The sequence below is a fragment of the Desmodus rotundus genome, chromosome 9, assembly GCF_022682495.2.
Source record: "Desmodus rotundus isolate HL8 chromosome 9, HLdesRot8A.1, whole genome shotgun sequence".
Lineage (NCBI taxonomy): Eukaryota > Metazoa > Chordata > Mammalia > Chiroptera > Phyllostomidae > Desmodus > Desmodus rotundus.
This window is the reverse complement of record NC_071395.1, coordinates 112433820-112459655: the sequence shown is the minus strand read 5'-3', so window position 1 is coordinate 112459655 and position 25836 is coordinate 112433820. Positions and strand designations below refer to the sequence as shown.

Genomic DNA, 25836 nt, shown 5'->3' with positions numbered 1-25836 from the left:
CAGGAGCAGTTCGGACGCCGGCTCGTACGCACGTCGGCGCGCAGTGACGTCAGTTCCTGGCGGCGGCGGCGGCGCCGGGCCCTGCTTCCGCTGTTCACCGCGGCGCGCGCTCCGCTTTCAGCCGACTCGGGATCATGGCGGCCGCGGCCACGATGGCGAATTCGGGCTCGGCGCGGAAGCGACTGCTCAAAGAGGAGGACATGACCAAGGTGGAATTCGAGACCAGCGAGGAGGTGGACGTGACCCCCACGTTCGACACCATGGGCCTGCGGGAGGATCTGCTGCGCGGCATCTACGCCTACGGTTGGTGGGCTTGACCCGGCAGGGCGCGGGGCGGGGGCCAGCGGACGCGAGCCAGGTGGAGGGCGGGCGGGACCGGGCCTGGGGGCTGAGAGGACCCGGCCGGGCCCGGACGCCGGGGGATCCGAGCCGTGGCCGCTGGTGGGCGAGCCCCTCTCCAGCACGCCGTCATCACTCCGCGTCCTTGGTTTCGGCGTGCTGTTCTCCGTGCGGAGCAACGTTCTCCAAAGGTTGCACAGCCTTCCGGGCGTTCGGAGTCATTCATTCAGCGCACTGCTGTCCTGCATCTCCCGGAGTGAGGCTCGGGCGCTGCTCTAGGCACCGGGGGTTGAGCAGCGAGCCAGACCAGCTCGTGCCCTGGAGAGCTTAAGTTGGCGATTGGAAGAAAGTTGCTTCAGGCAGCGGTTACGGCTGTTAAGATAATGAAGCGGGACTATGGAATCGAGTGTGCCCCAGAGGAGAGAAGAAAGCTAGAACAACAAAGAGATGCGGGGGTTCCCGAGACGGGTGACATTTGCGCTGCGGTCGGAATTAAGGGGCCCGTTATGAGAAGACTGAGGTGACACTGGGTGCGTCCCAGGAGCAGAACCCCCTGTGCTGGGAGCCCAGGGATGCGTTGGGAGTGCGAGGCAGGCTCCAGAGCTGGCGTGGCGTGCCGCGAGGTGATGCCGTGTTTACTAAGTGCCTGGGAAGCCAGAGGAGGGCTTTAAGCTGGCAAGGGACCCGTTCACAGTTGCAGGGGTTTTCTTGGGTTTGGGGGTAGGTGAGGCAGCAGAGGAAGCAGGGCGGAGGTAGGAGGCTTTTGCCCGGTGTCCTGGGGAGAGGTGAGGTGAGGGGGTCTCCGTGGCTGTGGAGTGCTGCCACCCGGCTGCGCTGGGGGCGGTGTGAGTGAACAGGGGGCCTGTGACTCCTGGGTGTTGTGAGTGACCCCGCAGGTCATGCTGCGGTCAGCGTAGGTGAGCAGCACTGGAGGGAGGCAAAATCTGGTTCCGTCCTGGACGAGGTGAGCTTAAGGGTCCGTGAGCTGCTGGCCTGTGGGAGGCAGTTGTCTAGGTTGGCGCCAGGGATGCTGATGAGGAGTGGTCTGCACCTGTGTAGAAGGTCTGGGACTGGGACAGCTGTGGCCCAGCAGTCCTTGGTGTCAGGACCATTTAGACAGGACAGGAGTCACTTCGGGGACGGGAGGTGAAGAACCAGCCCTTCGGCCTGGTCGGCAGGCTGATGACAGCCGGCCCCGCCTCTGGGCGCCTCCGTTTGCTTTGTGTTAGGTGGGAAACTGTACTACCTTCGGAAAGACTACCAAAAACAGTTAAAGTGTAGTTTTGTACATAAGGTTGGTTGTTTACTTGGAAAATACTTGTTCTTCTTCAGAGTCGCCTCGTCCCTTGGTGATTTAGCCGGCTCCGAGGGAGGGCTGGCGTGCAGGCCCCCGCAGTGCCGCCCCAGCCGCAGATTATTAGGAAAGTGTGGTGACTGTGGCACTGAGGGATTGATTTTCCTCTTTTTAACTTAAAAAGTGGTGACAAAGGAAACAGGTTTTTGTGACGCAGTCAGACTGTGACACACCTGGAGCGGGAAGGGAGCCTCCCTGCCCTCTCCGGGGCACCGCGCTGGTGTCCCTGTCCGACCCCTGGGGTCTGCGTTCCACAGGGACGTTCCCGTGACGGAAACCGTAGTCTCTGCGGATGCGAACCCCTCCTGTCTTAGTCCGGAAAACCCGCTTCAGCCCAGTTCATGCGGCCGCGGTTTCGTGAGAGCTCAGCACGTTGGACGCGGGCGAAGCTGGGGAGGAGGGGGTGGAGGGTTAAAAAAGGTCTCATCTCTGCCCCAGGGGGCTTTCAGCGGTGGGCAGCACGCTGGCCTTGTGGTGAGAGCTCCCCTTCTTTGTCCTGGTTACAGGGTTTGAGAAGCCGTCTGCGATCCAGCAGCGAGCCATCAAGCAGATCATCAAAGGGAGGGACGTCATCGCGCAGTGAGTCCGCTCGCCTGGGTGGGGGAGGCCAGAGGCCGGTTGGGAAGCGCGTCCGCGAACCCTCGAACAGCATGGGGTTGAGCCTGCGGGTCCGCTTATGTGTGGATTGCCTTTTCTGTAGATACGGTAAACGTGTTTTCTTCCTCATGACTTCCTTAGTGACGTTTTCTTCAGCGAGCTTTACTGTACAAAGCTAGCGTGTAGCGTACGGGGTGTGTTCGCTGGCAGTTGCCGGTCTCAGTGGGAAGACTTCGGTCAACAGCAGGCGTCAGCAGTTAAGGTTGGGGGGGGGTCGAAACTCTTCCTGTGCAGGAGCCTGGCCTGCTGCTAACCCCCGTGGTGTTGAGGGTCAGCTCTGCAGCCGACGCATGGGGGTGGTGGCGGCGGCTTTTCTCTGTGTCGTGCGTGTTGCTAGCTGTGTCCCTGACTTCAGCCCCAGGGTGCGCTGTGTGTTTGCGCTCGTGTGCTCTCTGTTGTGGAGAGCTTTCGGTTTCCAGCTCTGTCGCCTGTCGGGTGGCCTGTAGAATTGTGTGTAATACTGTCTAAATAGCTTTCATCCTGATTCATCTAATTTTTAAAGACTCTTTCACCGAAAAAACAAAACAAACAAAACTGGTGTCCTGGGGAGAGGTGAGGTGACGAGGTGGCAGGGTGGCTTCAGTGCAGATCGGGCTTCTGAAGGGGCCTCCACCTGCTGGGGTCAGGTTCCGCAGCACCGTCAGCCCCGGGACTAAAAAGCCCTGGGACTAAAAAGCGGTGGCGTCCTGCCTACGTCCCACCCGCTCTAGAGGAGGTGTGGTGTGTGTTGGGGCGGGCGCCTGCCTGGGAGAGGCTGCCCGTGCTCCCCCTCGGAGCGCAGCTGGGCGGGGCCCTGGGGACAGGAACAGTGGCCTGTGGCCCCTGGTGTCAGTCCCACTCACCTGTGCCGTCTCTCCTAGGTCTCAGTCTGGCACAGGCAAAACGGCCACCTTCAGCATTTCCGTTCTCCAGTGTTTGGACATCCAGGTAACTCACCGCCCACCCATCCAGGGACGGCCCCGTCTCCCCGTGACTGCGGTGTCCAGAAGCGCAGCTTTTGTGTGTCTCAGCGGCACCAACTCAAATCCTCAGAGACCCTTACGTGCATGCGAGTGTGGGAGCCGCCCGGTGCCCCGTCACAAAGCTCCTCTTGTTTAGACGGGGAGGTTTTATAAACTGGTGGGGACTCCGGTCTGCAAACGAGCGCTCACTGGCAGCTCACGCTGTGATTACCGGGTTTGCGGGTTCGGGAACAGGAGGCTTGTTCACCTGTGTTTGGAGTCTGTGCAGTTGACGTGAGACAGTGCTGGAAACAGGTCTGCGTCCGGACTAGCACAGTCTGTGTGAGACCACTGAAGTCTGTATTCTGACATGTTACCCCACCAGGTTCGTGAGACCCAGGCCCTGATCCTGGCACCGACCAGAGAGCTGGCTGTGCAGATCCAGAAGGTGAGGCGGCTGCAGGGGCCTAGTGACGGCCGTGAGGGCCGGACCGCGGGCCTGTGGGACCCAGTCCGTTTTCTTGTTCCCACAAACTCTTCCTGAGCCCTGACGCCCTGCTGTAAATGCTCACGTGTTACGTGAGTTGCTGGTTCGTGTAAGGCGTTTCTATGGCTCATGTGGTTCCAGTAGTTCTCAGAGTCTTAGAGCTGCGGTTTCCCACGGACAGCAAACACTGTGGGAAGCCGTCCGGCAACACGTTAGCGTCTCTGGGTGGGTAGGGACGAGAATTCTATACGTTCCCTGACTTCCATCTAACCGTCATACGTTGCTTTTGTAGTAGAAGGGGGGAAGGGGCAGCTGGAGGGGAGAACTGGGCTCACGGCGGCGTGAGCGGGGAACGGAGCTGGCGCTGTGTCCCCGCCAGGGCCTGCTCGCTCTGGGGGACTACATGAACGTGCAGTGCCACGCCTGCATCGGGGGCACCAACGTGGGGGAGGACATCCGGAAGCTGGACTACGGGCAGCACGTCGTGGCCGGCACACCCGGGCGCGTCTTCGGTGAGTGCCTTGCCCGGGATGACGTGCGGCGGGTGGCGCTTGTGCCCGTGCTCTGCGAGCCTGCACGGGTCACCCGTGGAGAGTGGGGGCGGCCTCTGACGGGGCCAGCTCGCTGCTCGCAGCGCGAGGCCTGATTCTTCCGAAACCCGACTCCTAGACATGATCCGCCGCAGGAGCTTGAGGACGCGCGCCATCAAGATGCTGGTCCTGGACGAGGCCGACGAGATGCTGAATAAAGGTGCGAGTCTCCGGGGGGCCGGCTTGCTCCCTGCCGGCGATTCCGCGTGTTCACGGTGCAGAGCGGGCTGTGGGTCTGAGGGGCGGGACGCAGCTGTGTGCCCCCGGGGGCTGTGGGGATATGCGCCTCCCACCTTGGTCTTTCCCTGCTCACGGTTTGTGAGGCCAGGCACACCCAGCAGACACAGTGCTGCTCTTCGTCTGTCCAGGGGTCCGCACAGGTGCTGGGCGGGCGCCCGGAGCTGAGGCCCAGGAGACGCCTGGGGAGGGCTGGGCGTTCTGCTGTGCAGACGGACCGGCTTGTGGCCTGTCGTGTTGACTCCCTAGGCTGTTCGTTCGGCCTGTGCCGTGTTCACTGACGTGAGCTAGTTGCCTATTCATTTGGGAGATTTTCTTTTTCTGAGGTTTAGTTGACCAATAACAGTAGTTTCGGGTGCACAATGTAATGATTTGAAATTTGGGGGGGGGTTTCATTGGGAGATTTTTTTTGGTAAAGACCCAGATCTCTGGACTCTTAAAATGTAGCCGATCTGGCCACCGTGGGAGCCGGTCCTCGCAGGCAGCAGCAGCTGGAACTGAGCCGGGAACCCAGTGCTGCTGTTCGAGGGGGGCAGCTCATAACTGGGCCTTCCGGACCCTCGGGTGGGGCCATGACCCCTGGAGTTTAGGGGGGCGGTGCAGGAGAGGAGAGGGACTGTGGGGGAAGGGCTCCTGGTGGCACCAGGCCGCACGGTCGTGCCTCGGCTGTGCCTGATCGTAGGCGAGACCAGACGCGGCCTCACAGGCCCCGCGTCTCGCTCCTCACCCCAGGTTTCAAGGAGCAGATTTACGACGTGTACAGGTACCTGCCGCCGGCCACGCAGGTGGTGCTCATCAGCGCCACGCTGCCGCACGAGATTCTGGAGATGACCAACAAGTTCATGACCGACCCCATCCGCATCCTGGTGAAGCGGTGAGCGCACCTGCCGCGTGCCGAGCGGGCGGCACCACCCATGTTTGGTTTAAAACATGAAAATCTTAGTTTCCGTTTTGAAAAGCCAGCTTTTAGTGTGCACACTCCCCTTTGACCCAGTAATTCCGAAATTTAGAGTGAGCTGCTAGTGTCCGCCGGTGGTCTGAGCGCGGAACAGCAGTGCTGTTGGGCAGCAGTGGGCTTTTTTCAGAACTGTGGTCAGGGTTGCAGTAGGCGTCACCTCGGACCCAGAGCTGGGGGAGCGGTGACTTCGGGGGTGGAGGGTGTGGCTGCGAGGGAGAGGCCTGGGCCAGTCCAGGGGTGCTCGGGCTGGGTCGCCCTCCAGTCTTGGAAGAGCGGGTGACAGGCTTTGTCTCTGTCCTCCAGTGATGAGTTGACTCTAGAAGGCATCAAGCAGTTTTTCGTGGCGGTGGAAAGGGAAGAGTGGAAGTTCGACACCCTGTGTGACCTCTACGACACACTGACCATCACCCAGGCGGTCATCTTCTGCAACACCAAGAGGAAGGTGGGCGCTGGCGTGGCCCTTTCACACCCCACGCCGCGAGCTGCAGGGACTCTGCAGACGTGGCTCCGCTGCTGTGGGGGGCTGGGCTCCGGGCTCTGCGGGTGCTTGGGCTCCGTGCACCGGCCGTGCGTGCGGGCTCACGTAGCGTCTGCCGGTTCGGGCGGCAGGTCGACTGGCTGACAGAGAAGATGAGGGAGGCCAACTTCACGGTGTCATCCATGCACGGGGACATGCCGCAGAAGGAGCGGGAGTCCATCATGAAGGAGTTCCGGTCGGGTGCCAGGTGGGTGGGCCCCTTCCTCCTGGGCGTGGGGGCGCCCTGCTGCCGTGGCGGGGCGTGCGGGCGGTGGATGAGTCCTTGCGAGGAGGGTCTGTGCCTCATGTGGAAGGGCGTGTCTTTGTTGCCACGTAAACGGGGACTTTCTGGTTCCGTTTTTGTAATTGGTCTTTAGCTTTGTTCCATGGTAGTTAGAGAACACGCTTCGTGTGGCTGCTTTCCTGTGGTGTCTTCACAGTTGCCTGGTGGCTCAGCAGGGCCCGTGTGCACAGGCAGGATGGCTGCTGGGGGTAGTGCCCAGCCTCCCCCACACACCTGGTCGGTGTGGGCCTCTGATTCCGTGCACTCCGTCCAATGCGTGCTGGGCAGCTGTGGGCGAGGGTGCCGGAGGCTCTGTCGGGCCTCGTTGGAGCGTTTGCAGAGGCACGGTGTCTGTCCCAGTGCCGCCGGGGCCTTAGGGAAGTCGCTGGTGGTACGGTGAGGGGACCTGAGCTGTCCCCTTGGTGGCACACGCGGCCTGAGGAGCAACACTCCCCGAACGCCCGTTCCAAATGGTCCCGTTGGGGGCCTGGCATGTGTGGGATGCGTATCCCCTGTCGGGCCATCGCAACTGGGACGGTCTTTCCACAGCCGGGTGCTCATCTCGACAGACGTCTGGGCCAGGGGCCTGGACGTGCCACAGGTGTCGCTCATCATCAACTACGACCTGCCCAACAACAGGGAGCTGTACATCCACAGGTGCGCATGGCCGCGCGGGCCCAGCCCTGGGTCGCTGGGGTCCGGCCGCCGTCTTCGCCCAACTAATTCTGCTTCTTCCAAAGAATCGGGCGGTCGGGGCGGTACGGCCGGAAGGGTGTGGCCATCAACTTCGTGAAGAACGACGACATCCGCATCCTGCGGGACATCGAGCAGTACTACTCCACGCAGATCGACGAGATGCCCATGAACGGTGCGTGGGGGCGGCGCGCTGCGGGCCGCGCTGGCGTTTGGGGCGCCTGAGGGTTTTCCCCCCTTGGTTTTGTCGTGCGAGTTTTGCAGAGATCGACTGTGAGCCTTTAATCACGTTTGCGTTCTCCTCCCGTGTTGCTGTCTTCTTTCAGTTGCCGACCTGATCTGAGGGTCTGCCTGGGACACCAAGGACGAGTCAGGCCGGCGGTGGCCCCACGGAGCTGCTGAGGGGCAGCTCCTGCGTCGGGAGGTCCGCACGCTGTCCCGCCCTGGCTCCCAGGTCCTGGCCAGGTTCCTGTTGACCTTCCCCCCTCGTGTACATACTGCTTTGTTCCTGTCTTTTTCATTAAACATTTACACTTTTCCCATGAACTCCCGTTACTACTTATGGGGCCACCAGCTTTTCTGCTCACCTGCTGGGCAGCCCTGGCAGGTCATTTGCTGTGTTTGGGTGGCACCTGGCAGCGGGCGCGCGCTGGCTTCGCTGGGTGGGATGGATGGGAACAGTCTGAATTGGCTGGGGGGGGGGGGGCCTGGAAATATTTTTAAAGCTTCTCAGGCGGTTCTGCCTCAGAGCATGTGAAATCAGGTAGCTTCAGCAAGGGGTCTCCTCTGACTTTCCAACAGAGGGGTCACTAGGGACTCAAGACGGTGTGTTTGGGGCTGTTGCTGCGCAGCAGCACAGAGCACAGCTCCTCCACAGCTGTCCCCTCATCCCCAGCTGAGAAGGTGTCGGCGAGAGGAGGAGCCACACCTGCCACCTGACCTCGTTCCTGTGGACAGGAAGTGACAAGTGGACTCACTGTGTCAGGGAGCACTTGGTGTCCTGATGGAGGGGACAGGTCGCAGTTAAAGATGAGGCAGCCACGCCAGTGCCTGACCTTGCTGGTGACATAAGTGGCCTGTGGTTGTCAGGTCGCAAAGGTGTAGTCACCATCGCCCTGAATGTCGGCGACGCGGCAGGTGGGTGCTCTCTGGGCGGGTCTGTTGTGCTGCCACCACCTACTTTCAACTAGTTTCTTGTTTAAAGATTTTATTTATTTTTAGAGGGGAAGGGAAAGAGGGAGAGAAACATCAACGTGTGGTTGCCTCTCGCACGCCCCCTACTGGGGGCCTGGCCCGCAACCTTTTGGTTTTCAGGCCTGCACCCAATCCACTGAGCCGCACCAGCTAGGGCTCAACTAGTTTAATTTTTAAAAACACTATTCCTTTACTATAAAACTGCATTCGTTGTAAGAAAAGTGAAATAACCCTAGTATAAGAATCACCCGTGTTGTAGGGGACAGCTCTGCCAGAGCTCCGTGACCTTGGCTGTGTCCTCAAGGTCGCACAGGCAAAGGCTGGAGTAACAGTCACACACCCTGTGGTCCCCATGAGCACGCGGGCTCGGGGTGTGGGGACTGCTTCACAAGAACAGTGACACGCATGGGCGAGTGTGCAAAAAGCCCAAAGCCTGCGAAGGTGGCAGTGACGGCAGTGTGGATTCTTGGACCACGTGTGACTGGCTCTGAGGGCAGCCTGCGGCGGGTCAGCCTGCGAACCAAAGGGTCAGGGTCGTTGGTTCAATTCCCAGTCAGGGCACACACCTGGGATGCTGGCCAGGTCCCCAGTAGGGGGCGTGTGAGAGGCAACCACACATTGATGTTTCCCTCTCGCCCTCCCTTCCTCTCTGTCTACAAATAAATAAATACAGCCTTTTAAAAAAACAAAAATAAAATAAATAAATTGTAAAATGCAGGGCTGGAGACAAAAATGAACCAATGAGAAAGATATAAATAGCAAAATGGTAGATTCAAAATAACCACACCAGTGATCACACTGCCTGCCATGCCCAGAGCAAGCGGAAGGAGACAAAGATCCCAGAAGAAGTAAATGGAATAATAGAAAAAAACAAAACCCAAAGTTGGTTCTTTCAAAAGATTAAGAATGTTGGCAAATTTTAAGTGACATTGACCAAGAATAAAAAGACTCAGAATTCCCCAAATTGGGAAAGAGGTGATGTCACAACTGCCCCGAGAGGACCCAGAGGCTTACAGCAGGCTCCCGTGAAAGGGGCCACCCAGGCAAACGGGCAGGTCCCCGCACACAGGCCCCAGACTGGCCCCAGCGTAAAATCAGAGCGAGGCCACAGCGGAGAGGAGAGGCCGAGACAAGGAGCACAGGGTGGGGCCGAGGGAGGCTGCCAGCTGTCTCCATAAATAACTAACACGAGAATAAACTCCATGTGCTCACACCCATGTGAAGGCACAAGTATGTTTAAGGAGAACCACCACGGACGCAGCCCCACACGGCACGGCGCCAGTCACCAGGTACCTGCAGCAGCCACGGCCACCGCAGACAAGCGTCCCCAGGAAGGTGTCACCGGGGGTGCTGAGGGGGCTCTCATACAACGAAGGGTCATCTGTTGAAATGACGAGACAACCCTCAACACCAGTGCATCCAGCAGCTTCAAAACAGGGAGCCCAGGGAGCAGAAACAGAGGGACGTGCACAGAGAACCCCCCCCCCCCCCCGGCAGTTTTGGAGCTGTGTCCTCATCATGCCCGTCTGGCGTCTCCCCATTCTGGCCAGGGCCAGTATGACGGGCAAGGGAAGGGGCAGGAGGCATCCGGGCCGGGGCTGTGGGAGGGGGAGAGGAGAGTCTCGCCTTGACAAAATCTACAACAAAGACCCAGAACAATAATTGAGTTTAGGGAAGTGGGGGGTGTGAGATCAACATTCAAAGGTCACTGGTACTCCTCTGTGTGAGCACTGAGCACCGGAAAAGGAATTTAGAACCCCATTTACAATGGCATTGAATGTGGGGGCGCTTGGGGCTCCCCTTGACAAAACGTCACTGTGAGGAATTAAGGGTGTGGATGATGACAGCCCGTCCCAGTGGACGGAGGAGCCCTTTTTGAAACAGCAGTTCTCCCCACGTTCATCAGCAGACTCGATATAGCCCTAGTCAAAACGCCAAGAGACTTTTTTCTTCTGGAAAAAATTGACGAGCTGTTTCTACAACTCACATGGACATCCAAAGGGGCGAGCACAGTAAAAACACCCAGAAAAGGGAAAAGAGTGGGAGGACTTGTGCCACCTGATATCAAGGAACATTACTGAGGACAGCAGGGCGCTGGCAGGAAGCCAGAAGTGTCGGCCCCCGGGGACACTATGGGAAGTCCAGCCCGGGTGTGCGGTGACCAGACATCAGCAAAGGCCCTGAGGCAGCTCCCCGGGCAAGGGAGAATATTTTTGAGAAACGGAGCCAAACCTTTGGATAGCCAGAGGCCAGAAACACAGGAGGGACCTGGACCGACCTTTGCTCATAACATACCGAACCTAACCGGGAACGGGAGACCTAAAATTAGAAAACTTCTGGAGAAGAAAGCTGGAGAAGTCTTCGTGACTTTGGGTTTGGCCGTTTCTTTAAAAGGACATAAAAGTGTGTAAGTTGAACTGATGAAAATCAAAATCTTCCACTTTTCAAGACACCACTCCGAAAGCGGAAAGCTGGGAGAAGACGGGCAGAGGGCACTGCCCGATGCATGGCTTGGCGTGGGAAGGGGGCATCCCCCCACCCCACCCTCAGCCCGGGGAGACCCCACCCAGCTTCTGACCCAAGGAGCAGTGGTGACATAAACCCGAGTTATTTAGGCAGCTGAGTCTGCAGGGCCGTTACGACAATGATGGAAATCCAGCATTTTATTGTGTAACTCGACCACCAGGAAAACCAGCCAAGGCACAAGTGGTCAGAAGATCTGAACCAACGCTTCACCCCAAATTGTGGGTGGCAGGTAAGGCCCCTCAGAAGGTGCTTCCTGTCATCACGTCACTAGAGGCACGCCGATGGGGACCGTGGCAAGACCACACTCCTGGGAAGGCTGAGGTTGGGGGATGTCCCCACTGGCTGAGGCGTAGGCCTGCGAGTGTTCCCGATGGGCAAGAGCGCACGGTGCCACCGCGGTGGAAAGCAGATTGGCCGCTTTTTAACATGGACCCCCACCCCCACGTGTAGGACTGGACTGAGTCAGCTTGTGTTTGCTCAAGAGAAATGACACACGCTCTCTCCGTGCCACGACCGCCATCCAGGCTTCACCCGTACGGCCCCAAGCTGAAAACGGTGCTCCTCGTGCCCATTCAGAGCTGGTGCCCCACGGCAGGTCCACCCGGTGAGGAGGACGCCCGGTGAGAGGACAAGGTGTCACTGCGTGCGCACAAAGGGTGCGCTGTAGGGTCCATCGAGACCAGCGGCTGCCCAGGGACGAGGGTGCTGGGGGGACACGGGGCCCGCCATGTGCCTCTCTGACCTGTCACCTAGGGATGGGGCACTGGGACGGGAGGCGAGGCAGGAAGGAGGGGCTGCTTTGAGCCTGCACAGTTCGGCCCTCTCCCGCACCGTCCGGGGAAGGCCGGGTGCCCATGGAGGGTGGACTGTTGGCCTCCACGTCACGGCCCTCGGGCACACCCTTCGCACCCTGGTGCCAGAGGGACCTGCAGATGCCCCTTTTATTACAAACAACTGCACTTAAACTGAAAGGTTTCCCCGGTCCTGGAACTCTCCCGAGTTCCCCAGAAAGCAGTCTGCGGCGGCCGTCCAGCTGCCTCGTCCGTCAGGGCAGCAGCAGAGCCCCAGGTGTGACTGCGGGGTGAGGGCCCCCACGCACCACCTCCCCCTGCCAAGGGCAGGCGGCCAGCGGTGGCTGACCACATGTGCATTCCAGTGACAGGCTACAGAGAGCAGGTCTCGCGGGAAAACATTCGGAAGCCAGGCGACCCTCAGGGCACGACCCAACCTGGGGCCCCAGCTGAATGCTGGGATGGAGGCACCGCTGGCCCTGAGCCCCAGCACAGGTGGGAGACACGGAGGATGAGCCAGCGCCACGTGACTCGGGGGAGCGCCGGGGCCGCCTGGTTAAGACCAGCTGATCAGAAACTGTTGTCCCACCATCAGCGAGACAGGGATGCCCAGGGTCTGGAAACAAGAAAGGACCGCTGGCCACCAAACCAAACATTGCCCACAAAGGTGGGACCCCAAGCGCTCAGCTCCGGGGGGGCTTATCACAGGGTGGGGGTGGGGATACCCATGCTCTCAGCGCCGGCCGCCCTAATCAAGCCCTCTAACAAGTCACCCTCAGTGTGGACACAGGCAGAATCCCCTTCCCAGCCCCCACGAGGACCCATCCTCCCCGCCCCTCCTGACGCAGAGCATCCTCTAGCTTCTAGACAGCATGCCCCATGATGCCAGCTGGGGGACACTGTGCCCCGAGAACCCTTGGCACCCGCTGCCCCTCGCCCCGTCTGTGGGTCTGCGGGCTCTTGCCTGGGTGTCGGGGCTGTAGGTGAAGTTGGAGACCGGGGTGCCATTGGAGAGGACCTGCTGGGGGGCCGAGGACACCCCCAGGACCGCCACCATCCTCAGCTGCAGGTCAGCCCCCTTGCTGTCCACGTGCAGCAGCTCATTCACGAGGGTATTCTGGCCCCACGTGAGGCAGAGAGAACAGGCTGTCAGTGGATGGCCCGGGCAGGGGCCCCTGGACAGCACTCAGGGAAGAGCCAGTGGGCCCCGCGACCCTGGCCCGGTGCTTGGGACCCCGGCGCCCTGTGGGCAGAGATGGCCTACACCTGGGCTGACCTCCCCCCAGGGGACAGGTGGCCCTCTCTGGACCCCAGGCCTGGTTCCTGCAGCAGGCCAGGGCAGTCACCCCCGGGGTGGCCCCCATGCACCACGCCCAGCCGGGGCAGGGCCAGGACTCACATTCCTGGCCAGGAAGGCAACCTGGGTGTAGGCCCCACGCTCTAGCACCCCCAGGCTCTCCCCGTCGTCCCAGAAGAGCTCCCCTTGGGCCTCCCCGCCTGAGGTCAGGGCCACGGCCAGCGCCATGGGCTGCTTGCGGGACTCCGTGGTTGTGAGGCCAGGGCCCTGGAAACCAGGAGACACACATCGCTGGACCCATGGCAGGGGACACTGTGCAGGGACAGCCCCATGCCCAGGAAACCAGGGTCTGCAGCACAGCCTGCAGCCAAGGGCTTGGACTCCGTGGGGGCCAGCCTGTCCAGGGCGGAGCCCTAGTGGGTGTGGGCAGCCCACAGCTACTGGCAGGCTGGCTAACTCCCGACAAAGGCCGACCGAGCAGGCCTGGCCCTCCCACCCGGCAGGCCATGGGCAGCTGTGTGGGGCCTGGACACAGGGCTCGGGGGTCCGCCCAGGTACCTGCAGGGGGATGATGTGCCCAGCCCGGAGGTGGAGGTTGATGGTGTCCAGGGGGGCTGGCAGTGTCACCCACTGCCCTTCGCTGTGGATGGCTGACGAGAGGCGGCCCGCAGGTGCAGGCGGGAGGCTGCCCAGGGCCTCCATTGGCACCTGGGTGGGGATGGCATGTCACCAAGGGTCCTGGGCAGTGCCAAGCCCTGTGCTATCAGCCGGGGCTCCACCCTGAGGCCCAGGAGGCCCATCAGAGACAAGCTGCTGTGACCTCAGGGGCAGAGACCGGGCCACTTAGCGGGAACAGGGCCTGAGAGGCCCAAACGCTGGGCCCAGAGGTGAGGACAGGTCAGAGGGCGCTGGCAGGGTCAGGCTGTTGGTGGCAATGGCAGCAGCAGCAGGGACCTGGCCCGGCTGTGGCAGGGAGGCCCTGGCAAGTCACTGCTCAGGCCTCGGTTCGCTCATCTGGAACGTGGGTTCCTGCGAGGACTGGGGGGGACGGTGCGGGGGAGCAGGGCGCCCCTCTCACCCCCGACCCCGCCCACAGGCCAGGAGGGAGGGACCCCTTTGGTCTCCCAGTCCCCTGGGGTCAGGGACCCAGGACTCACCGCCTGCAGGTGGTACCAGGTGCCGGCGGGGAAGTAGCCAGTCACTTCCACCTTCCCGGGCTCGAGCACAGGCGTGACAAGCAGAGCCCCTCCCCACAGCAGCTGCCGGTCCACAGTCCAAGTGTGGGGGTCCTTGGGGAACCTTCACACAGGAGGGGCAGGGTGCAGAGGCCTGAGGTCAGAGCTCTCACGGGGCAAGAGAGGGAGGTGAGGCCGAGCGCAGAGCGCAGGGGCAGGGCCACTTCCGGCTCACTGGCCCACGGGAGCCGGGAGGCGGGAAGGAGGAGCCTTTCCCCCCTGGCATGGGACATGCCAGGCAGGGTGCCACCTGTGTCCCCTGTCTGCAAACTGTGTTCTCGTTGCTGCTCTGACCTAGGGAGTGCGATTCTTTGTCATTTTATCCGTGACGTCCTCTCTGATTAATTTTTCTAAATTAACCCTCCTTTCCATTCCTCCCGCATTAGCTGCTCAGGAAGCCAACTCCTGCAGAGCATCGGGGAATGCCCACGTCTGTCTCCTGGGGCCGTTCCTACAGCTGCATTTTCGGTACCTGCTCAGTGCGCCCACCTGGGGCTCGGGGCTGTGGGCTACGCGGAGAGCAGCCGGGTGGCTCCCACAGCTGACTGATGACCCTACCCCAGGAGGACCGGGGAGGCCATGCTGCGGAATGGCGCCTCTCACGTGAGCAGACTCATGCTTTGGAGCACCTTTCCCTCAACCGCCCCAAACAGATTCGATCATAACAGCTTTTCTGACCTGAGACGCCATTCCATGTATGGTCCCCACTCAGCGTTCTGCCTCCCGGGGTTCCTGGACTTCGAGTGCCCCCAGCCCTGAGCTGGAACCTAATGGGACGGGGGGTGCAGAGGGCACCCCAGCAGGCAGAGCCCAGGTTCTGGCCTCGACTCTCCTGCAACCTGCTCTTGCTCAGTTCCGGGGACACCCTGCAGCAGGATGGGCTGGCGCTGTGTCCCTGGGCCGGGGGTCACCTCCCTCCCCCGGGACATCTGTGGGCCATCGTCCCCGACCTGGGGCACTCACTCTAGGAAGAGCGGCCGGGCCACGGTGTCGCCCCTGGTGTGGGCGCCGTGGAACAGCGTGTAGAGGTGGGGCAGCAGCGTGTAGCGCAGGGTGAGCGCCTTCCTCATGGCCTGTTGCGCCGGCTGGCTGAACCGGTACGGCTCCTGGGGCTGCGTGGAGGCAGAGGGGCGGAGGGAGCACCGGCCTCTGGGTCTCGAGGCCCCACCCTGGGGTCTGGCACCTCTGGGCCGGGCAGCCCCCTCGCTCCCCACGTGTTGGCCCCATCAGGACCCCCGCCGCCCTCCTACCAGGCTTTGCAGCTCGTTGTGGTTCCGCATGAAGGGATAAAAGGCCCCCAGCTGGGTCCAGCGCACGCACAGCTCCTCCGACGTGCTGCCCCGGAAGCCGCAGACGTCCGCCCCCACCAGGGGCACCCCCAGCAGGTTGAAGAGCAGGACCTCTGCAGGGAGGAGTCCAACGGGGCCGGTTCAGGGCCTCAGAGGCCCCAGACCTGCCTGCTGTGCTGGGCGCTGGCCCATGGGGCAGCCCTGAGCTGGCCTCCCATGTGGTCTGACCAGGGTCGGCGGAGGACAATAAGCACCTGACATGAAGGCTGCTCCCTCACACCCAGCTAGGGGCTGGCAGAGTGAGCCAGCCCATTAGGGTGGGCTGGCATCCCCCCCCAAAAGATGGCATTCCAGCCCGGCCCCCAGCACTGCGGCTGTGACCTTATTTGGAAACAGGGTCCTTGTAGACCATGCTCAAGTTAAGATGAGGCCCCGAGGCCCTCATCCACTAGGACCTGCGACCGTACAAGGAAACAGGGACACTCGGGGAGGGACCACTGGAAAAGGCAGGTGGGACTCCGCCCAGGGACCCCAAAGCCTGCCCTGCCGCCAGCAGAGCCCGACTCCAGCCTCCCGCTGCTTCCAGCCCTGGTGTGTGGCCCTCGCCTAGAGTGGAGGGGCAGTGCCAGATGTGAGGGGACTCTCCTCTGGGGTGACAGCTCCCACCCTGGAGTGCACGCCCCCCCGCCCAGTGACAGCTCACAGCAGGAATGAAACCCAAGCACCAGAGAAGGGTGCCACGCCAGGACCTGGCTCTTAGGGCGGCTTCACATGATGACCTACGGGTACTGGGCGCTCCCCTGCCCCTGTCACACTTTCCCCAGGGGCACCGACAGGCAGGGCCAGTTTCTGAGGGGGAGGGACTTCCCTCCCAGCAGCTCAGCTTGGCCGGACTTCCCTGAGCTAACCCTGTGCAGAGGCCAGCCTGTGACGTGGAAGCACTTCAGGCCGTGTGGTGGAGCCACTTAGCGGCCACCTAATGACCCAGCACCCCCACAGCCCCTCCCTCCCCAGGGCCCCAGAGCCACCAGTGGCATCAGAGCTCTCGGAACAAGAGTCAACTCCTCTCTGTGGGGGGAGTGGGCACTGGTGGCGCCCGGCAGACTGAGCTGAAGGCAGTCTCCTACAGCTCAGGATGTGATGGCCAGAAGGGACACAGTGGGAGGGGGACTATGATGGCCTGCCCAGGCTAAGTGGGAGTGGGGACAGGGGGAAGAGGGTGCACGGCCAGTCCGTGGGCCCACGCCCACACCCCACAGGAATCGGCGGTGCCTCTGCCACCGCAGCTGCCTGTCCCTGAGCCACGCCGAGCCCAGAACCCAGCTCCGGACGCATGCCCAAGGGGGCCCACACCCCCTCCCAACAGGCTCTCACCTGGCACGGACAGGGACAGATGCTCCCAGCTGCTCTCCACGTCCCCTGTCCAGTGGCCAGCATACTGGCCGTGGCCGGCAAAAGTTGAGCGGGAGATGACAAAGGGGCGTGTCCCCCGAGCCTTCACCAAGGCCCTGGGGGAAGCAGGGGACAGAGAGCTGTGTGGAGCTTGGTGGTCACGGTGCCCGACCGGCCACGCAGCAGGGACGGAGCTGGGGTTGTGGGGAGGCAAGGCCCCACCCCCGCCACCTGGCCCCCCGAAGGTGCTGTGTCACACGGAGGGTGAGCGTCCCTGCTGGCCCCCGGCAGCCAGAGGCCTGGGCAGCCCACACCTACCTCTGAAGTGCTGGGCACGGCGTGAGGGGGCAGTGCTTGGGCCGCCAGCTGACCCTAGGGCGGCCCTGGGTCCCTCCCTGCCTTCCATCCTGCACCCCCCGCTGAGGCCCCTCACACGGGCTCACCGGCTGGAGGCCAAGGCCTCGGTCAGGCCGTACAGGTTGTGCAGGTTGTAGTGGGCAGACAGGGACTGGCGGCTGGAGGCGCAGATGGTGGCTGCCCGGAGCGTCCCGCCAACCACCCCTGCAGGAGAGGGACACTGTTTCCAGGGAGCCTCCGCCCGGCAGGCCGGTGCCCCCCACATCCTGGGAGTACCCTCAGAACTCGGGGCATGTCCCGGTAAAGACCCCACTTTTCCAAGGACGGGAACAAGGCGGACGCCGAGGCTGCCCCCAGAGGACGACTGGACCCGGGAGTGGCCAGTGGGGGGCTCACCTGGCACGTAGGGCGGGTTCTCCAGGTCGTTGTCAGGGCAGCCGTCCACGGAGCCCTTCACGAAGTTAGACGGCTCATTCATGTCCTGCAAGAGAGGCCCCGGAGGTGGGCGTCCACCCAGAACAGAGGGTGGGGCCGGTCCCAAGGCTTAGAGACCCCCAGGACGGGACCACACTCACAATCCACATGCCGTCGAAGGGCACCTGGGCGTGGAACTCGGCCACCATGTCCTGCCACCACTCAAGGGCCTCGGGGTTGGTGAAGTCGGGGAAGGCGGTGGGCCCCGGCCACACCTGGACGAGAGACCAAGGGTGAAGCCCAGGGTCCCCCGGTGGAAGGACTCAAGGTGGAACTTCTTGTCAGGAGCCACCGTCACCCCAGCTGGGACCCTGCCCTGCTCTGTCCCACTGGACAGCACCCTCTTGCTGAACAGCGTCCTGTTCCCAGTGGCCGGGATTCCCCATACCCTCTCCCTGACCCCCCGACCCTCGCTCTACCTGCCCGATCAGCGGCTGTCCTGTCTCATTGGTGATGAAAACCCCCCTTCGCAGGCCCTCATCGTAGGGCCTGTAGCTCCCAGCGGGGCCGGAGCTGCTGATGGCGGGGTCCTGGGGGTCAGAGAGGCCAGTGGTAGAAGGAAGTGCCCGGAGCCTTGGCCCCAGTCGCTGGGAAGATGGGAAATGCTCTTGATGGACCGTTCGCGGGGTGCCATGGCAGGACGAAGCCGTCTGTGTGTCCACCAAGCATGGACGTGCCCACGGCTGCCTGAGGTGGAGCACAGCCTCTGGCAGCCAAAGGTGGGCGCCTGGGTGCAGGCACACCTCGCTCTAAGGGTTCACGCTGCACAGAGGGCCTCTGTCCCTTTCAGAATAAAGACAGAGTCTGCCTCGGCCTCCCCGCCGAGGGGCATCGAGGATGAGGGACCAGGGCCAGCACAGCGGCAAGCCTCTCGGCAGGTGGACTTCCTCGACGGGCACCCGTGGTGGCGACCGCTGGGTCTCAGCTGCCCCTCCCGTCCTCCCCCTCCGCTGCAGGGCTGGACACTGGACAGGCTGCACCAGCCCCTGAACTTCACCCCTGCAGGGACTGGCCCGGGGAGGGTGTGTCTTCACGCCGAGCCACTGCGTCCTGCCGCCTTCCCCCGAGACGAAGCTGACTGGGGACGCAGGGCCAGGAGACACTCGAGTCCTGCACACAGCTCCACCTGCCCCTCCGGTGCTGGGTGGTGTCCGCTGAGCACCCCCTCAAGTAGCCTGCAACCCTGACCCTGACCCTGACCCATAAGGAGCCTGAGCAGCAGAGAGATGTCCCCAGGGACACTGAGGGGGACATCGTTGGCCGCAGGGGCCAAGTCTGCAAACCTAATCCTCCCTCCCTGTCAAGGACGCTCAATAAATGGCCCCAGTGACCGCGGCAGCCAGCAGGGCGGTGCCACTGCGAGCTGGAGCCACCAGCCTGGGCAGCTCTTACTCCCTGAGTGGCAGCTTCGCAGGCAGAGCACTCACCACGATCATCACGTAGCGCCGGCCGCCCTGGTGGAACTCCTGCACCATGGCCGGGAAGTCCCCGAAGCTGTCCTTGTTGAAGGTGAAGTCCCTCTTGGCGTCCATGTAGTCCAGGTCATTCCACTGGACGTCCTGCAGGGCGGCGGTAGCACAGAGCGCTGGGGGCCTGGGGAACTACCTGGCAGCCCGTGCCTCCCTGTGGCCCTGAGGACCCCCGCCCCACCTCCCCAGCACTCACCAGTGGAAAGCCGGCCCTCGTCATGTTCTCTACCACCTGGCGGGTGACGGCGGTGGAGGAATAGCCCCAGCGGCAGAGGTGGAAGCCCAGGGCCCAGTAGGGTGGCATGAATGGGTGGCCTGTGTGACAGACGCAGCGGCTGGGTGAGCGAATGGGGGATGGGGGTGAGAGGGAGCACACAGGGCCGGGGAGCAGGCCTACCTATGACGTCCAGGTACTGCTGCACCACGCTCTTGGGCTCCGGGCCCAGGAAGACATACACGTCCAGGATCCCACCTGTCGACCTCCAGCTGAGGGCCGGGCTCGGCTGCAGGACCACATCTGCAGGGGGCAGCCCTGGGCTCAGTGACACACACCCATCTACCCCCCAGGGCCCTCGGTCCCTCATGGGTAGATGGGCAGACCACCTCTGGCGGGGGGTGTTGTCCCACAGGCAGCCTGGGACCAGCCTGCTTAGGGCACAGGGGACCCCGAGGACCTGCTGGGGGCCACACTGAGTGGCTGCACCTCTGGTTTCTCCTTTCTGGCCTCTGCCTACTCCCGGAGCCAAGGGCCAAGCTAGAGAGGCCACAGCCTGCCAGACTCGTTCCTTAGGAGAGCACATGAGGCCTGGTCCCGGTGCACCTCCCCTCCCCCAGCCGGGCAGAGCAGGCGCAGAGAGGAAGGAGGGGACGTGGCTGTGCCCAGGGAAGCCCCTGGCCTGGGTGCTCAGAACCGGTGGGGGTGGGGGGTGTGGCCACTCGCTCACCCATGGCGTTGCTGTTCAGTAGGAAGACCCCGTGAGCCAGCCCGCCGTCCTCCAGCACCAGGTAGAAAGGGTGGGACCCATACAGGTTCGCGTCAGGCTGGGGTGCAGAGGACACAGCTCTTGGCTCCCTTGCCCGTGCAGCTCCCCCAGCCCAGGCTCCTCCCGGGCCCCCTTACCGTGGGCGCGAGGTCCCGGTTCCAGAGCGTAACCTTGGTCCAGTTGGTGCTGAGCATGAGGGGGCCGAGGTGCTCGGCCAGGCCGGTGATGTGCTGGGATGGCAGCGAGGTGGAGAACTGCAGAAACTGGTCGGCGAAGAACAGGGGTGCCACCGCAGTGTCCAGCCTGCCCGGAAGGGACCAGATGGTGTCACCACACAGGGGCCAGATGAACCCAATACGGACCCTCCCACAGGGACCCCAGGCCCTGGTGTCCCCCAAGGAGGCCAGCGTGGCCTGGCCAGAAGTGGATGGGCTCACCTCAGGACAGCAGAAGCCACGTGAGGCCCCACAACCCGAGGACCTGACGTGGCATGGTGTGCACCCAGGGCGCACCCGAGACGGGGTGCTGCCTGGCCAAGCCCACACTGCCCCGAATGGGCCCCAGGAGCTCTGGCTACAGGTTGGCACCCCGTGCCAATGAGCTCCCTGACCGGGGAGTGGTGGCCCTGAGCTCCAGCAGGGAGGCCTGCGGAGGAGGGGAGGCCAGCACAGGGTCAGGGGCAAGGCCGTCCCAACTCCCTGAACCCCCCACCCCGGGGTCTGAGCACTCACAGCACCCGGCCATCCAGCTTCCGCCGCACTACCACCCCAAAGGGCTCCTCGGAGAACTCCACGCTGTACAGCGTGGATGGCGCCCGGCTGGGGACACGCGGGGTCTCCACGGGCACCTCGTAGCGTCTGCTGGCGGGGTCTTTAATCTAGACAAGAACGGTGGTGTCATGCAGCCGTTGCTGGGCCGGCAGCTGTGCCTGCACCTGCCCACTCCGTCCTTCGCCCTCTGGGGAGCCGGGGGTCCGTTCAGCCTCAGCACAGCTGGGCAGAGCGGGAGCCTGGGCGCTGTGGCCGCCCTCCCTGAGCTTCAGTTTCCTCACCTCCAGAGCCGGCGGCACACCTGCCGTGGCGGCAGGTAAAGTGCAGGCAGCCAGGGAACCCATGTTTCAGAGAAACAACTTTTTTTTGATGAGTAAGTCTCGGATGTTGCGTGGGACCTTCACCAAAAGCATGAACTCAGTCCCTGGCTACCTGGCTCGAGTCTACCGCGCATCCTGCATTTCCACCTGCTGAACCTGGCGAGGCCATTCTACCCGTCACAGGCGAATGCGAGAGTGTGGGGCCCCAGCTCTCTTGCGGCGCTCAGCGACCACGTGGTGAACAACGGTGCCTCTGAACGGGGCGTCAGCTCTCCAGCTTTGTGCCTGCACATGCACCTGGGCGGCAGTGGCCCTGCTCGGCACCAGGCTGTGTTCCAGGGGCTGTGGCACTGCCCCCTACCACCTAGAACGTCCCCTTTCCTCCCACTGCCCTGGCGGCCACTGCCCCCTGAGGGTGGGCGCTGTCTGCTCACACCAGGACTCCCCGTGGGGGTGGGACGCACTCTGCGCAGTAACCAGACCCCCGTGGAGCCCTGTCTGATCTCTGTCTCCACAGGGGCCCGCCCCGCCCAGCCTGCCCACCGTGAAGTGGAGGCGGCTCTCGGTCTCCAGCATCACGTCCAGCCGCAAGGTCAGGATGTCCTTGGGGAAGAAGGTTGGGGTGGTGCGGGACAGGCTGGCTGTGTAGCCCGTGTCCGTGGTGGTCAGGTTCCCCAGCCTGTAGCTCGGGTAGCTGGGGGGAAAGAAGCACCAGGGCGGCCCCATCTGGGAGCCCTGAGGCTGCCCCACGGGCACATAGCAGCAGCCCCGGGCCTCACACTGCTCTCGGGTGATGGCCCTGTCTGGGGCGCAGTCGAAGCGGCTGTTGGGGGGCCTGTCACACTGTGTGGGTTCTGCTCCTGGGTGGGGGTGGGGCCCTGGGCTGCTGGCTCCCTGCGGGTGAGCTCCATACTTCTCCTCCGGTTCTCGAGAGAAGCCGTGCAGCTCTTGGGGCATCACTGCCAAATCGTGGAGCAGGATGTGCCCCAGGAGGACAGCGGTGGCCAAAGAGAGGAGGGCGCAGGCCCCCAGCAGGGGGCGGGAGCACGGCGGCCGCTTCCCGTCCATGGTCTCGGGGCTGGCTGCCTGTGAAGACAGGAACCAGGCTCAGCAGGGCAGTGAGGAGCGGCTGGGCCTCGGGCCCTCCGAGCAGCTTCCAGACGTGACCCCGTTGTACGTGCAGCAGCCCAGAGGAGAGGTCTGCCGAGGGGGCGGGTGGGCCAGGATGGGCCAGCTCTGTTCAGACAGACGTGGGGGAGGAGAGAAAGGGAAAGGGGAGAAAAGCCCCAAACAGGGTTGCAGAACACTGGGGATGGTGACAACAAAACGCATCTCAAAGGTCTGCAAAAATGACTTCATGACACAGGAAGACCCGCATGGCAGAGACGAGTGGAACGAGCCGGTGCCTGCAGCAGGCAGCAGACAGCAGACGGGGTGAGCCCGCTCCTGCATAAACACCGCAGTTACTAAGTTGTGACCATTAGGGGCACCCGCCACCTCCCCTCTGCCCCCCTCCCGCTGACCTGCAGGGGTTCCCGCCTGGGCAGAAGTCTCCAGCACTGCAGCCGAGGCCAACACCCAGGGATGGCACAGGCCCAGGAGAAAGGCCTGGCCCCCGGAGCCCCTGCCGGCCAGAGGTCAGGCTCAGGGGACCCCGGCTTGGCTGGGAGGGCCCCGGTCACAGCAGCTGCACCAGAGCCTCACTTTTTTTGCTTATCTGTGTGTTCTAAATATTTTGTTAGAACCAGTGCCGGTCCAGCTCCTCCGAGGAGCAGACACCAACAAGCATGCAGGGACTCTGGGAGGGGAGTCCCTTCTGTCTGTCTGAGAAAATGGGGAATTGCTGGGGAGGCTGGGAGTCATCGCACCCCATGCAGGACTGACCCCATGGGAGGGTGGGACCGTGGCTAGGTCCAGGTGTCCCAGACGGCCGAGCAAAGTTCAGCAGGGCCACTGGCTCAGCAGGGTCCTGGAGCCCAAGCTGGCCGTCAGGGGGCCCAGGGCTCCCGGAAGTGGCTTGCTCTAGTGTCACAGGCCAGAAGCCGCGTGGTCTCAGGACAGTGGTGGGTTTCAAAGTGCAGCTGCCCAGCAGGTGTGGTCCCTTCCCTTTCCTTTCCTTCCAACACCAATGCCCGAAGACAGCACAGCCACCCCCATGCAGACACCAGTCTTAAGTCCCAGGTGGTCTCCACATTCCTGACCAACCAGCCGCAAATTCAAGGGTTCACAACCCCCAACCTCCTCAGCTTCACTACTGGCTAGGACAGGTCGCAGAGCCTGGGTTTGCTGTAAAGGGTGCAACTCGGACACCGCCAGATGGTGAGGTACAGGGGAAGGGGTGCGGAGCCTCTCGGGGCCTGCCACCCTCCCAGCATCACACCGCGCTCACCAGCCTGCAAGCTCTCTGAGCCCCAAGTAGTTTGGGGTCTCCTTCTGTGGGCACAATTGGCTAGATCACTGGCCCGCTCAGCTCCCCGGAAGTTGGCGGTGAAAGTTCCCATCCTGAGCCCTGCTTGATTTTCTGTGGACCAGCCCCAAGCCACCCATCATCTCATTAGCATACAAAGACACCCGCCACTCCCAAGATACTAGGGGTTTCGGAGTGGGGACAAAAACTCAATATTTATTTTTTCTATCACGAGGTGTCCCAGCCCCCACCTGGCCCTTCCAGACGCATCTGAGAGCTGTGATCACGGCAACTCAGAAACTAGGGAACTCAGGGTGTCAGCAGGGTCCTGGGGGGGTGGTTCTTGGGCAACACCCTCCCTCCCCACCCAGAGTTCAGAAGTTGTGGTGTGGCGCACAGGCGGGACTAGCGCCATACCCCGCCCACAGCTTCCACTGTACAGCCTGGGAAGGGTCCCAGAGATGGCACGAGTCGTGGGGGGGGGGGGGGGGCGTGAGGGCCGGGCAATGTAGAGAAAAAGGGGGAAGGCAGGCAGTCTAGCAGCGCTGCTCTGCAGAAGCCCGTCACAGCTTTCCGGGAAGTGGTCTAGACCCTGCTCCCCCGCCAGGGTGGCGGTGTAGATCAGCCGGTTCAAAGCCCAGCTCCACCACTGGAGGGGCAAGCGAGGGTCCGCCCGTGCCTCAGTTTCCTCCCCGTGAAATGGGCCAGTGCAGCCTTCCGGGCCCAGCACCGCGGGACTGAATGAGGACCTTGCGGCTTCCGGGATCCCAGTCGTTACAGTTGCCCCCGCCGCGCGTGGACCCTAGCACGACGTGCCCAGCTTCTCCAATGGGAAATCACTGACGATCGGCACATCGATCCATCGATCCCCCCCACCTTGCGAGCCTCACAACTGCCCTGACCCGACAAGGAGGGCTGCAGCAGACCGCCCCGACCCCTCGCTGGGACTGCGCTCAGCCCCGAGCCCGTTATCCGCAGCCCGCTCACCTCCGCGCACGCGCGCCCGGTCCCAGACAGACTCACGTCCGCGCACGCGCGCTCAGCTCCGGGCCCGTCACTCCTTTGCGCACGCGCGCGGGGTCTGCAGGGGCGACCCGGGGTTAGGTGTCTGCGGGCGCCCGCCGAGGCCCGGGAGGCAGCGGCTCACGTGACCAGACTCTGCGCAGGCGCCCTGGTAGAGGACGCGTTCCTTTGGCCGTGCGCCCCCTAGTGGAGGGGCGAGCCGGGCCGCCGGGGTCATCCTCGCCCTCCTCCAGCCACGCGCCTGGCCGGGTACAGCTGGTTCTGGCAGCGGGGGTCGGACGCCTTTCGGGTTCGGGGAGGGGCGACACCCACCTGCGAGCACGCCGTCGCGGCTGTCGGGCTTCCTGGGAGCTGGCCAGGCGGCCCAGGGGCTCTCCTCCAGCCCGAGGGGCGGGCACAGGTGCTCGGCACCGAAATGGCAGAGGGAACAGTTGGAAGCAACTTTGATTAACTTAAACTTACTCCGCAAAGGAAAACGTTGCCCATAAAGTCGACTATGGTGAAAACACTAGATGACGTGCACAAGGGATTTTTCATACAGTGAGAAAATGACTCTGTTAGAGGACCCGGCTTCTCAAAGGGGAACTCAAAGCTGACCCCATGAGAAAATGCCTCTGTTAGAGGAGCCGGCTTCTCAAAGGGGAACTCAAAGCTGACCCCAGTGAGATCTCGTCCTGCGGGGCCGTCACCGGCTGGCGCGGTGTGCCCGCGGCCAGACTTAGGGTGTCCCCAGCTTATCCGTGGTCTCTGTCTTTATTGTTTTAGAATAAATACTCCTTCCTCCATATTCGGAAAAAAAATTTATTTGCCTGTTGAAAAGTTTGAAAGTGAAATTGTTTTGTAGAATGTGTTCCCTTTACACGACAGAGAAGCCACAGGTACCAACAGGTGCTCAGGAACTGGGTGTGGGATGAGGACCCTCCGGTGATGATGAGGGCGGGACCAGTGGGCAGACCCTGGACGGGTCCCAGTGTGTGCCCACTGTGCTAGGGCTCGCAGCGGCCGTCAGGTCTCCGTAAACAGCTCCGGGCGGTCACTGCCCCTGCACTTTGTCCCCTGAGCTGAGAATCACGATTTAACCCAGGCTGGGAGTGGGGCCAGGAGGAGAAGGGACCCAAGTTCTCTGGGAGGTGGGAGCGGGCAAGCCGCGGATGAGAAGGTGGGTTGTGGGTTTTCCAATGCGCCCTAGCTAGCGGAGACGCTGGCGCCCGAGGGCCCCACACTCCAGCTCTCCGTGGGGCCCCTTCTCCGCT

The 25836-nt window shown here is 62.6% G+C and overlaps 2 protein-coding genes across 2 annotated transcripts; one reads left to right on the top strand and one right to left on the bottom strand.

Annotated features, from left to right (window-relative positions):
- Positions 1-57: 57 nt before the first annotated feature.
- On the top strand, positions 58-7602 carry EIF4A3 (eukaryotic translation initiation factor 4A3). Its single transcript, XM_024553774.4, has 12 exons — positions 58-303; positions 2200-2272; positions 3211-3277; positions 3677-3739; positions 4158-4290; positions 4448-4528; positions 5338-5479; positions 5867-6005; positions 6173-6288; positions 6913-7020; positions 7104-7231; positions 7383-7602. The coding sequence occupies exons 1-12, from the start codon at positions 135-137 to the stop codon at positions 7397-7399; spliced, it is 1236 nt and encodes a 411-aa protein (XP_024409542.1). The 5' UTR covers positions 58-134; the 3' UTR covers positions 7400-7602.
- A 3296-nt stretch (positions 7603-10898) lies between these two features.
- GAA (alpha glucosidase) lies at positions 10899-24702 on the bottom strand. The gene is made up of 20 exons (XM_024553773.4): positions 24548-24702; positions 21697-22239; positions 20795-20940; positions 20201-20366; positions 20025-20121; positions 19478-19597; positions 19277-19395; positions 19039-19170; positions 18031-18141; positions 17713-17826; positions 17534-17618; positions 17224-17341; positions 16763-16896; positions 15350-15501; positions 15063-15211; positions 14022-14163; positions 13423-13572; positions 12967-13131; positions 12532-12684; positions 10899-12183 (listed from the first exon to the last, which is right to left on the bottom strand). The coding sequence occupies exons 2-20, from the start codon at positions 22219-22221 to the stop codon at positions 12124-12126; spliced, it is 2838 nt and encodes a 945-aa protein (XP_024409541.2). The 5' UTR covers positions 22222-22239; positions 24548-24702; the 3' UTR covers positions 10899-12123.
- Positions 24703-25836: the final 1134 nt, after the last annotated feature.

What these genes read in the sequence shown, in the direction of transcription:
- GAA (XM_024553773.4), bottom strand. Translation starts at nt 22,221, where the DNA reads ATGGACGGGAAGCGGCCGCCGTGCTCCCGCCCCCTGCTGGGGGCCTGC. An exon ending in ACTGAACAGCAACGCCATGG is followed by an intron (nt 19,598 to 20,024) that starts GTGAGCGAGTGG and finishes TGCCCCCTGCAG; the next exon opens with ATGTGGTCCTGCAGCCGAGC. An exon ending in GAGGCCTTGGCCTCCAGCCG is followed by an intron (nt 16,897 to 17,223) that starts GTGAGCCCGTGT and finishes TGCTTCCCCCAG; the next exon opens with GGCCTTGGTGAAGGCTCGGG.
- EIF4A3 (XM_024553774.4), top strand. Translation starts at nt 135, where the DNA reads ATGGCGGCCGCGGCCACGATGGCGAATTCGGGCTCGGCGCGGAAGCGA. An exon ending in TCCAGTGTTTGGACATCCAG is followed by an intron (nt 3,278 to 3,676) that starts GTAACTCACCGC and finishes TTACCCCACCAG; the next exon opens with GTTCGTGAGACCCAGGCCCT. An exon ending in ATCCGCATCCTGGTGAAGCG is followed by an intron (nt 5,480 to 5,866) that starts GTGAGCGCACCT and finishes TCTGTCCTCCAG; the next exon opens with TGATGAGTTGACTCTAGAAG.